General features: G+C 45.1%; 2 protein-coding genes across 2 annotated transcripts in view; one reads left to right on the top strand and one right to left on the bottom strand.

Moving 5' to 3' along the window:
- Window positions 1-7,247, bottom strand: part of MAP2K1 (mitogen-activated protein kinase kinase 1) — a 78,399-nt gene extending 71,152 nt beyond the window's left edge. Inside the window, exon 1 of the mRNA XM_058541908.1 lies at window positions 6,878-7,247. Within this exon, the coding sequence (XP_058397891.1) occupies window positions 6,878-6,957 (80 nt within the window). The 5' untranslated portion in view covers window positions 6,958-7,247. The remainder of the gene's footprint in view (window positions 1-6,877) is intronic.
- Window positions 1-12,885, top strand: part of TIPIN (TIMELESS interacting protein) — a 246,128-nt gene that overhangs the window by 204,469 nt on the left and 28,774 nt on the right. The gene's annotated exons all lie outside the window — the stretch shown is intronic.

Here is a 12,885-nt window from a genome sequence, read left to right as displayed (position 1 = left end):
AAACCCAGGTCGTGGAACAGGATGGAGTTATCAGAAAATGCTACATGGGAGATGAGCATTATGCTAGGTCTTAAAAGATGAGTAGCGGGGCCAGCCCCATGGCTTAGCAGTTGAGTGTGCGTGCTCCACTACTGGCGGCCCAGGTTCAGATCCGGGCACACATAGATGCACCGCTTGTCCGGCCATACTGAGGCAGCGTCCCACATACAGCAACTAGAAGGATGTGCAACTATGACATACAACTATCTACTGGGGCTTTGGGGAGAAAAAGAGAAAAAAAGGAGGATGATTGGCAATAGATGTTAGCTCAGGGCCGGTCTTCCTCAGCAAAAAGAGGAGGATTGGCATGGATGTTAGCTCAGGGCTAATCTTCCTCACAAAAAAAAAAAAAAAAAAGATGGGTAGCATTCATACGTTCCCAGCACTGTGCTAGATGCTGGGGAAGTATTAGTGCACAAGACAGTCATGGTCCCTGCCCTGAGAGAAGCTGAAGTGTGGCAGCAAATACAAAACAAAAATAAAATCATGCAGGAAAGTGGAGGAGGGCATTCCAGACAAAGGAAACCATGAAACCAAGACCAGACAGAGGTAAGAAGCAGTATGCTGGCACAAGGGAGGAGAGTAAAGGGATCAGTCAGTGTGGACAGCAGGTGAACTGGGAGAGAGAAAAATCAAACTAGATGGGTAAGGCAGGGCCAGGAGCTACTCGACTAAAGTATCCTCTCCCTTTCTTTCAAAGATGCATAAGTAAGTGAAACTAGAATTTTGTAAGCGTTTATGTTCAAACAAGAGCCCCACACATCTTCTTGCCACAGGCTAAGTGATCTTTATGAATCTTTTTGCCATTTCTGTATCTGCTGCAACAACAGCAGAGATGTTCTTCCGAAGGACACAAGCTTCAGTTGGCCTTACTTCTCATCTGAAGCTGTTCTCAAAAGACAATACCAGTATTAGTTATTGCAGCAACAAATCAGTAGGCACATCCAAATTCAAAACTACCAAATCAGTTAAAACCACTTCAAAAGCTCCTAGTTATCATGGTGCACATTCCAGAAAAGGCCATAAGAGACCCCCAAAAAGCACATCAACCTGTCTCAACGTTTCTGACTCCTTCCTTAAGGGCCTTCACACTCTTAACAGATGTGTGTCCCGCACAAACTTGGCACAACTGTTAATGCTATGAACTACACTCTAAATGCAATAATTAAGTAAAGCTGAGTGTTTCAGGGTTACAGTGAAACAGTTCAAAATCCGAAATCTGTGGATGCCACCACGGCCAAGCAATGCACCCTCCTGTCTATTCAGCACCTTATGGCCTTCAAAACACTTTTATATGTGTTATCTTGTTTAATCTTGATAATACTCCTTCAAGGTAGGAAGGATTCAATCACTTAATCAACAGATATCTACTGAGTACCTACTATGAACCAGATACTGTTCCACGCACTGAGCAAGAAACAAAGCCAAAGCCCACCCTCATGAAACTTACACTTTAGTGGGGGCAGGGGGAGGGGCAGATAAATACTTATACACAATGCAACCTTAGTTAGTGGTAAGGGCTATGAAGAAAAACAGGGGACAACAAAGGGTAGAGAATGACAGGGAGTGCTGTATTAGAGTGATCTAGGATGGCCTCTGTGAGGAGACATTTGAGCAGAGGTCTGAAGGAAGTGAGGAAGCAAGTCATGTGGGTATTTGGAAGAGCAGTGCAGGCAGAGGGAATGGCAATGGAAAAGCTCTGAGATGGGAAAAGTGCCCAACCTACTGAGGAACAGCACAGAGAGCGGTGTGGCTGGAGTGTATGAATGAAGGGGACAGTGCAAGAAAACAAAGGACTGGATCAGGCAGGGCCTTGTAGGCCATTAAGGTAAAGATTTTGTAAACCATTATCATCTCCATTTTACCGACAAGGAAACTAAAAGTCAGAAAGTACAAAGGACTTGCCTAAGGTCAAAGAAAAAGTGAGGTCTTAGGAAGTACTTGCATTGCTACTGTGATTTCTACTCAGGGCTCAGGCTTCTCCTCATGGAGATTAAAAGTGTTCTTTAGGGGCTGGCCTGGTGGCGTAGTGGTTAAGTGCACGTGCTCCGCTGTGGCGGCCAGGGGTTCGCAGGTTTGGATCCTGGGCACGCACCGACGCACCGCTTGTCAGGCCATGCTGTGGCGGCATCCCATATAAAGTGGAGGAAGATGGGCACAAATGTTAGCCCAGCGCCAATCTTCCTCCGCAAAAAGAGGATGATTGGCATCGGATGTTCGCTCAGGGCTAATCTTCCTCACAAAAAAAAAAGTGTTCTTTAAAAAACAAAGAATGAGATTAAGTATGTGCCTCATCTTGGAAGGAGGCAAGGTACCTAAGAGCCAGCAATCCCACTTCTGAGTACATTCCACAGGGAACTCGCACAAGGGTCCCAAGGGAGCCGTGTACAAGAATGGTCACGGCTGCACTGGGGCAGCAAAGGGTCAGAAACAAGAGTTGTCTAATTCTAAGGGAAGAATAAGTGAAATGTGGTATAAGCACGTGACTGACTGCTCTGCAACCAAGAGAAATAATGAACTAGATACACATATAGCATATGAATAGAGCTCAGAAACATGGTATTTAGTTAAAAAAAAAAAAAGATAAACTGAAATAAGTTTGGAGTGGTCATTGCTTCTGTTCAAAGATTCCTGGTTCTCCTCCTTCCAAGAAGGCCTCCCTCTGAGGGTCAGCATGGCCATGTGATTTGCTTTGGCCAACGAAATGGGGGCAAAAGTGACATGTGTGCCTCCATCAGCCGGGATTTCTGATGGAATCCAATCCACAGAGCCTCCCACTGACCTGCAAGTGTGTTAAACTACTGAGATATAGCGGTTGTTCATTACCTCAACATAACCTAGTCTATCCCAACTGATGCAGATTTATAGCACAATCGCATTTTTAATAAAAACTGAATGTATTTAAGGTGTACAACATAATGACCTGATATACATATACATGATGAAGTGATTACTACAAATTTATTTAGTCAAGCTAATTAAATTAACATCTCCATCTCCTCAAATAGTTACTATTTTTTGTGTGTGTGATGAGAGCACTTGAAATCTATCTTAGCGAAATTCCAGTATTCAGTATAGTATTGTTAACTATCATCATCTTGCTGTACATTAGATCTCTAGACTTATTCATCCTACATAACTGCAGCTCTGTACCTTTGACTAGCATCTCCCCCTTTACCCCACCTCCCCACCCTCTGGTCACCACCTATCTACTCTCTGCTTCTATGTATTCACTTTTTTAGATTCCACATGTAAGTGAGATCATGCAGTACTTTTCTTTCTGTGTCTGGCTTATTTTACTTAGCATAATGTCCTCCAGGTCCATCCATGTTGTTGCAAATGGCAGATCTCCTTCTTTTTTAAGGCTGAATAAGAGCACAATAACATTGAGCACTCTAAGCACAGAAACACACAAAACAATACTATCCACCTCCCAAAGGTACACATATACCCAACAAATGGGTGGAATTATAAGACTGTATATTAAATACCCTAGAGTGGGTGACTGGGTGCCTGTGAAAGAAAAGGAAATGGGGAGAAGGGAATGAGAGTAAAGGGGAAAATTAAAGAAAAATGAAAAGGTATAAAAAGGTTTGTTAAACACATTGTGCAAATATTAGAAATTGCATTCACTCACTGATTCACTCAACAAACATTTGTGCACTTGTGTGCCAGATACTGTATTCTTGGTACTACTTACAGAGCAATGAATCAAAAAAAGGTAGCCCTATGCTTATAGTTCATGGTATACAGAAGAGACAGATATTTAAAATACCCTAGTAAAAAACTATAGACAGTGAATGAGTGTCATTAAAAAATCAGATGACATGAAAAAGAGGGACCTACTTTAGATTAGGTGGTCTGTGAGCATCTCTAAGGAAATGACATTTAAGAGGAGGGAAGATTGCTTCCTTCCTAGCTTGGGAAGAGGAAACGATGATTCATTCCAGGCAAAGGGAACAGCATGTGCAAGAGCCTGGAAGGAGTATGGACCATCCCATGGAGGAAGTGAAAGAGGACCAGTGTGGTGGGAGAAAGGAGCAGCAGGAAATGTGGTGAAAGAGATGGGGGTGGGGGCCACAACAGGCAGATTACTCAGTCTCACAGCCCAATATAAGGAGCTTGGATTTTATTCTAACTGCAATGGAACCATGAAAACATTTTAAGTGGGGGAATGATATGATCTTATTTCCAATTTATTACATTCTAACACTTCGCACCCTTGCAATATGCTCATACATTTTTGCAAAACTTGCAAAAGAAGTATTTTTGCATTCTTGTTCTCCAAGGACCCCAGAACTTGCATAAACTTCAGGTCCCATATAACCCAGCTCCGTCTGAATGGAGTACGTGCTACGGCAGAGGTAAATCCCAAGATGCCAGGGAGCCTCAGAGGAGAAGCAACCTTGCCAATTTAGTACCGAGTTCTTTACTGTCAATGGATTTTTTTTCTTCTTTAGTTTACATTGTATGATAACATTCAGAATTGTGCCATGGTCTAATCACAGAAATCATGAGAACAGCAGCTTTGCTTGAGAAACACAAAGGTGAAAAATGAAGATGTGTATAGCTTGCCCCCCATTAGTGCCAGATAATGTAGGGGAACAGTCCCTGTTTGTCTCAGGCAGCCTACACAAAGATGCCTCCTATTGTAACACAGCAATGAGTCACGGAGGTAGATGCAGATGGCACAGAAAACTAAGCGAGGGAGAGTCGTTTATCCAGAAGCAAAGGCACCTTAACACACAAATCTACCACCACCAACGGAAATTACCTTCCAGTTTCCTTCAGCCTTATCAACATTTACCCAGTACCTAAGATACCAGCAGCTAACATTTATGGAAGGTTTACTATGTACTCACTCATTTAATCTTCACAACTACTGTAAGTAGGTTCTATCATTAGCCCCATTTTCGCAGATGAAAAAACTGAACCTAAGCCTTAGACAGATCAAGAGACTTGTCCCAGATCACAAAACCAAAAGTAACAGAGCCACACTTCAAACTTAGCCTGACTCCAGAGTCCAACCTCTTAACCACTGATTAGAATCTCCCAGTCCCACCCAAATTTTTCTGCCAACTGCAGGGTAGTTTCTTCTCTTCCTCCCAACATTGCTTTCTTTACGGGAAATTTCCCCTCCTTTGCAAGCATACAGCTGTGGCATCACAATTAATAACAGAATGACAACAGGTACTTCTACTCAGTACCTTCCTCCAAATCAAATAGGAGCAGGATGATCAGGCCACAACATTCAGCTAGAATCCACTGTGGTCAAAACTTGTCCTGTCCTGCCCTGCACTGGAAGGCTTTCGGTCTTGTTTAAGGGGATAAAATTCTGTACACTAAAACTGAATGTTTGCAAAGCAATCTACTGACCTGTATAAGTCAATATTATGCAAAATAGACACGACAGTACTGAAAGGGGTTTGTTGGGAGCAGGTCTGAGGAACCTGGTTGAGCTCACACCACAGGTCCACCACCAGCCTTGTGATCATTACAGGCATGGACAGAGTCACCAAGTCAAAGGTCACCGGGCTATTAAAATCTAGAGAGAAAGGAAGGTTACAGAAATCACCAAAGGGGAGAAGGTCCAGACCCACTCTATTCATTTCATCAGCTGGCTTCCTAAAGTCTCCAGTGTGCAGATAAAAGATTAAGAACCAAATCTTTTCTGGTTATTTCTCCAGCTAGCTGGGTCTCTCTCCCTCACACAGTCTTGTCCCTTACCCAGGACACAAAAGAGTTGTGGGAGCTCAGAAACACCCATGAAACAGCCTCATCGTTATCTGATTGTTTAAATAAAGTGCTGGACTGTTAGCAACACTGGAAGCTGCAGAGATGGAGCAACTTGCATGTGGTTTCCACGGCCATGGTGTTCTTGTCTCAGGCCAGGAGTTTTTAGGGCTCACAGCCAACTAAGGAAAGTCAGGGGAGTCATGGGTGAGGAGTGGTTTGCTGAATGAATGAATGAAGAGTCAGATCAAGAAAGGGAAGGCTAGGGCCAGCCTATGGCATAGCGGTTGAGCGCAGGCATTCCGCTGCTGGCAGCAGGCGTTCGGATCCGGGGTGCGCACCCACGGCACCGCTTCTCGGGCCATGCTGAGGCCATGTCGAGGCCATGTCACACATACAGCAACTAGAAGGATACGCAGCTATGACATACAACTATCTACTGGGGCTTTGGTGGAAAAAAAATAAATAAATAAAATTATAAAAAAAAAAGGGGGAAAGCCGCTTCCTCCGAGTCAAGACAGTTTCCAGGAAGAAGGCCAAGGACCGGGAGCCCCCAAAGTCGGCAATGGAAAACCCCGGGGAAGTCGGCCTACACACGCCCCCGCTGGGCGGGCAGCGGCCGCAAGGAGGCACTGCCCGCCCACAGGTGTCGGGCAGCCAGGTGAGGATGCGGCTCGCCAGTCTCAACTCCACACTCCACACCCTGAGCCGGTCTCAAAGACGCAGACGTGATCTTAATTTTTTCCAAGACCTTTGTTCCCTTCTCCCCGGTCAGGCCAGAATCCCAGAGGAGCCGGGAAACAGCTGGGGAGGGGCGGGGGATGAACCAGTTTTTATTTTGAGGGGAGATAGGGAGTGGCCAGGAATGACTGAAAAGGTCGGGAAAGGGGAGGAAAGATCGAGACTCGTCGAGTCCACTGACCGGTCTGAGTCAGGAGCATAATCAGTGCTTAGTCACCGATACCTCGGCGGCCGGGAGTTCCTCGCCCGCCCGCGACCTACGTGACCAACCCGAGCGGAGCCCGCGCGCACACCCGGCCCGGCTCCCGCGCCCGGCGCGGCCTCCCCAGCCCGGCCCCGGAGCTCGCCGCCCACCCAGACTTACTCCGCCGAGCTGGTCCCGTTAACGGCCGAGCCGTCGGGCGCCGGGTTCAGCTGGATGGGCGTCGGCTTCTTCTTGGGCATTTTGGACCCGGGGAAGGCGCTTCCAACTCCGAGGGGAGGGCGGCCCCTCTTGCTTCCTCCCTCTAAGCTGCCCCGCGCCCGCCGCGCGGGCCAAGTCGGGGCCGCGGGCCCGGGGCTGCCTTCGGTGGGCGCGCCCCTCGCGGTCCCGTCGGCGCCGAGTGCCCGGAAGCGGCCGGGATTCCCTCCCTCCCTCAGTCAATCGGTGCCCCGGGCTCGAGCGGCCCCGCCGCGCGGACCAGAGCCCCACTCCAGCTACCGCCCGGGAAAGCGCCGCCGTCGCCGCGCTCCCACCGCTCCGCGCAGCCGTCCCAGGGCGGGACTGGAGGGCGGGGGAGGGGTGAGGGCGGGGGAGGGGCGGGCAAAGGGGAAGCCTCGCCCCCTACCGGGCTGCGGCGTTTTCCACACACCCACTCGGCACCGCCCCCCCCATTGCCTCGCCGACAGCCAATGGGAGCACGCCTCGGCGGCGGATAACGCGGAAGTACGTCACGGGGGCGCGGCGCGCCGTCCTGGGGGCGGGGTCCGGCGCTGGGTCCACAGCGCCCTCTGGTGACCGGAGCCACCCGGTGGACCCACCGGGAAAGGAGGTCGCGCGTGCTGGTTCCCGAAGCTAGCCTCTCCGGCGGAGTCACGTTGACGGAGATGAAATAATAAAATGAATAAGGAAAAGGACCGTTTCTCGTTTCTAGCGGATAGGCAGCGTGGGGGAATAGAAAATTTGTGAAGAGACTCCTTGCGCCTAACAAACTGGCAAATATGTATAAAATGGTAATATACACTGCTACTCTACTAACGAGGGTACAAGGAGATGGGACTCAGTGCTGATGAGACTGTAAATTGGGGCAACCTTTCTTCAGAGCAGATTGGTAATATTTTTTAAAGCCTTAAAAAAAACCTTTCAACCAATTATTCCAGTTCTATAAAACTCGAAGAAGATATGACTAAAGAGTTTAATAAAAGAGGGACGATACCTATTCAAAAATGCACATTCAGTCCTCTTCTCCTTTGCCCTTCCTACAGTATTCAGTCTTAAAGGCATTAGGTGTGCAGAACAAAGGAAGCATGTGCTTCTGGTGGTCCAGAGCAGGGTGTCAGCCACTGTTTGCAATATATAGAGGGAGTTTTGTAGCCTTTGGTGCTGTTTGAATTTTTTATTATATATATGACCTATTCAATTAAAAACAAAAAAAACTTTTAAAAATATTAACATGGGAATGTAAAATAGTGCAGACACTTTAGAAAACAGTCAGGCAGTTCCTCAAACAGTTGAATATAATTACCATATGACCCAGCAATTCCACTCCTAACTATATACTCAAGAGAAATGAAAAACATATATCCATACAAAAACTTGCACACAAATGTTTATGGCAGCATTATTCATAATAGCCGAAAAGGGGAAACAACCCAAATGTCCATAAACTGATGAATCAATAAACAAAATGTGGCATATCCATACAATGGAATATTAGCCATAAAAAGGAATGAAGAGTTGATCTATGCTACAGCATGGAGGAACCTGAAAACATTATGCTAAGTGAAAGAAGCCAGTCAGAAAAGACCATGTGTTGTATGATTTCATTTATATGAAATGTCCAGAATAGACAAATCTATAGAGATAGAAAGTAGCTTAGACATTGCTTAGGGCTTGGTGGGGGCAGGTAAACAAGGGATAGTAGGATGATAGCTAAAGGGTAGGGATTTCTTAATGAGGTGATGAAAATGTCTTAAAATTGACAGTGATGATAATTGCATATCTCTGTGAATTTATTAAAACCATTGAATTTTACACTTTAAATGGATGAATTGTATGATATGTGAATTGTCTTTTCATAAAGCTGTTATTTACCATCCCTGATGGTCTAGCTGTTAAGAGTCCATCCTCTCACCACCTCGGCCTGGATTCGTTTCCAGGTCAGGGAAACCACCACCCATCTCTTAATTGTCATACTGTAGTGCTTGTGTGTTGCTGTGATGCTGAAAGCTATGCCACTAGTATTTCAAATAATAGCAGGATCACCCATGATGGACAGGTTTCAGCAGAGCTTCCAGACTAGACAGATAGGAAAAAGGCCCTGGCCACCCACTTCCAAAAAAATCGGCCATGAAAACTCTATGAATAGCAGCATTGTTGGATATAGTGCCAGGAGTGAGAGGATAATGCAAAATGATGGAGCAGTGTTCTGTTGTGCAGTACGTGGGGTCGCTAGGAGTCAGAATCCACTCAAAGGCGCTAACAGCAAAAAAGCCATTATTAAAACAACAATATCAACAAAGAAATTCAGGGGAAAACTGGAATAGCCAAGATAATCTTGAAGAACAAAGCTGGAGTATTTACACTACCAGATATCAGATCTATCTAAGATTGGGTGTTTAAGACAGTATGTCACTGGCACAAGAATAGACAACTAGACCAATGGAGTAGAATAAAGAGTCTGGAAACAAACCCATATGTATTTGATCACCTGATTTATCACAAAGTTGACAATACAGTACAGTGGGAGAAAGGCTGGTCTTTTATTTTTTTATTTATTTATTTTTGTTTTGTGAGGAAGATCAGCCCTGAGCTAACATCCATGCTAATCCTCCTCTTTTTGCTGAGGAAGACCAGCTCTGAACTAACATCTACTGCCAATCCTCCTCCTTTTTTTTTTCCCCAAAGCCCCAGTAGATAGTTGTACGTCATAGTTGAACATCCTTCTAGTTGCTGTATGTGGGATGTGGCCTCAGCATGGCGGGAGAAGCGATGCATCGGTGCGCGCCCGGGATCCGAACCAGGGCTGCCAGTAGCGGAGCGCGCACACTTAACTGCTAAGCCACAGGGCTGGCTCTGGTCTTTTAAATAAATGGTGCTGGGTCAGTTGACTATCCATATGGAAAAAAATGTCTTGACCCCTACATCACACCATACATAACAAATCAACTCTAGATGGATTATAGAACTAAATAAAACTTTTAGAAGAAAATATTGGAGGGCCGGCCTCGTGGCTTAACGGTTAAGTGCGTGCGCTCCACTGCTTGAGCTTCAAAAAGGGTAAAAAGAGAGAAGAGATTTGCAATGGATATATTGGAAAAAGAACTCGTATCCATAATATATAAAGAACTCCTACACATTAACAAAAAAAAAAGACAGACAATCCAATAGAATTATGGGCAAAAGATTTGACAAGGCACTTAATAAAAGAAGATATCCAAATGGTCAATAATCATGAAAAGATGCTGAACTTCTTTAGTTATCAGGAAAGTGCAAATTAAAACTATAATATGAGGGCCGGCCCTGTGGCTTAGCGGTTATGTGCTCGCGCTCCACTACTGGCAGCCCGGGGTTCAGATCCCCGGTGCGCACTGACGCACTGCTTCTCTGGCCATGCTGAGGCCGAGTCCCACATACAGCCACTAGAAGGATGTGCAACTATGACATACAACTATCTACTGGGGCTTTGGGGAAAAAAAAAAGGAGGAGGATTGGCAATAGATGTTAGCTCAGAGCCGGTCTTCCTCAGCAAAAAGAGGAGGATTAGCATGGATGTTAGCTCAGGGCTGATCTCCCTCACAAAAAAAAAAAAAAAAACTATAATATGAGTACTCAACGCCACTAAATTGTATACTTAAAAATGGTCAAGGGGCCGGCCCGGTGGCGCAAGTGGTTAAGTGCGCGCGCTCCGCTGCGGCGGCCCGGGGTTCGCTGGTTCGGATCCCGGGCGCGCACCGAAGTACTGCTTGGTAAGCCATGCTATGGCGGCGTCCCATATAAAGTGGAGGAAGATGGGCATGGATGTTAGCCCAGGGCCGTCTTCCTCAGCAAAAAAAGAGGAGGATTGGCGGATGTTAGCTCAGGGCTGATCTCCTCACAAAAAAAAAAAAAAAAAATGGTCAAAATGGTAAATTTTATGTATATTTTACCACAATTAAAAAAGACTGCTATGATACTACACCCACTATTCTGGCTAAATTGAAAAGGATACATAACAGAAAATGTTGATAAGATGTGGAGCAACTAGGACAAGACTCTCTTGCACTGATGGTAGGAATATAAATTTGCGCAACCAGTTTGAAAAGATGTTTGGCAGTATCTATTAAGTTTAATTTACATCTGCCCTATGACCCAGAGATTCTACCCCTAGGCACAAACCTACAGAAATCAATATATATGTTCACCATGGGGCCAGCCTGGTGGCATAGCGGTTAAGTTCATACACTCTGCTTCAGCAGCCCAGGGTTTGCAGATTTGGATCCTGGGCACAGACTTATGCACCACCTATCAAGCCATGCTGTGGCAGTGTCCCACATATAAAGTAGAGGAAGATGGGTACAGATGTTAGCCCAGGGCCGATCTTCCTCGGCAAAAAGGGGAGGATTGGCAACATATGTTAGCTCAGGGCTAATCTTCTTCACCAAAAAAAGAAAGAAAGAAAGAAAGTAATACTACTTTATATATAAAGTTCAAAGCTGGTAAACCTCATCTATGGTGGTAGAAATTGGGGTAGTAGTTATCCTTGAGGAGGAATGTAATAGGAAGGTGAGTTGAAGGGGGCTTTTAGGGTACTGGTAGTGTTTGCTTTCTTGATCTGGGTGCAGGTTACACAAGTGTGTTCCGTTTATGATTTTCTGGTTGTATGTTACCCTTCAATAAAACAATTACCAGAGAAAAGAAAAAGAAATTCACTTGACATCACTAATCATCAGGGAAATGCAAATCAAAATCACAATGAGATATCCTCTCACACCTGTTAGAATGGCTGTTATCACAAAAAGACAAGAGATAACAAGTGTTGGCAAGGTGTGGAGAAAAGAGAACCCTTGTATACTGGTGGGAATACTCGGTGGGAATGCAGATTGATACAGCCACTATGGAAAACAGTATGAAGGTTCCTCAAATAAATAGAAATTAAAAATAGAACTACCCATATGATCCAGAAATCTCACTTCTGGGTATATATCCAAAAGAATTGAGGTTAGGATCTCCTAGAGATATCTGCACTCCTATGTTCATTGCATCATTATTTGCAATAGCCAAGATGTAGAAACAACCTAAGTGTCTGTGAATGGATGAATGGATAAAGAAGATGAATGGATAAAGAATAACAATAGAATACTATTTAGCCACAAGAAAGAAGGAAATCCTGCTATTTGCAACAACACGGCAGACCTTGAGGGCATTGTGCTAAGTGAGATAAATCAGAGAAAGACGAATACTGTATGATATTACTTACATGTGGAATCTAAAAAAGCCAAACTCGGGCCGGCCCCGTGGCTTAGTGGTTAACTGCGTGCGCTCCGCTGCTGGCAGCCCGGGTTCGAATCCCGGGCGCGCACGGACGCACTGCTTCTCCGGCCATGCTGAGGCCACGTCCCACATACAGCAACTAGAAGGATGTGCAGCTATGACATACAACTATCTACTGGGGCTTTGGGGAAAAAAATAAATAAATAAAAATTATTAAAAAAGCCAAACTCAGAGAAACAGAGAGTAGAGTGGTGGTTACTAGGGACCAGGGGTGGGGTGGGGGCGAGGGGGCGGGTGGAGGAAATGAGGAGGTATTGGTCAAAGAGTACAAACTTCTAGTTGTAAGAGTAACGAGTTTTGGGATCTAATGTACAGCATGGTGATTATAGCTAATAATACTGTATTATATACTTGCATGTTGCTAAGAGACTAGATCTTAAATGTTCTCACTACGAAAAAGAAATGGTAATTATGTGACAGGATGGATGTGTTAGCTAATGCTATGTCGATAATCATTTTGCAATATATAAATGTATCAAATCAATTCCTTGTACACCTTAAACTTATACAATGTTATGTGTCAATTATATGCCAGTAAAACGGGGCAGGGGGGTGGGGGGAGAGAAATCACAATAAAACTTTTTTTCCTCAGAAAATAGGTCAGACTGAGCAAAACGTATTTTTATTTGTTCTGTTTTACT

Source organism: Diceros bicornis, chromosome 5 (assembly GCF_020826845.1).
Source record: "Diceros bicornis minor isolate mBicDic1 chromosome 5, mDicBic1.mat.cur, whole genome shotgun sequence".
NCBI classification, from domain to species: domain Eukaryota; kingdom Metazoa; phylum Chordata; class Mammalia; order Perissodactyla; family Rhinocerotidae; genus Diceros; species Diceros bicornis.
The sequence above is the reverse complement of the archived record's forward strand: the minus strand, read 5'-3'. Positions and strand labels throughout refer to the sequence as shown.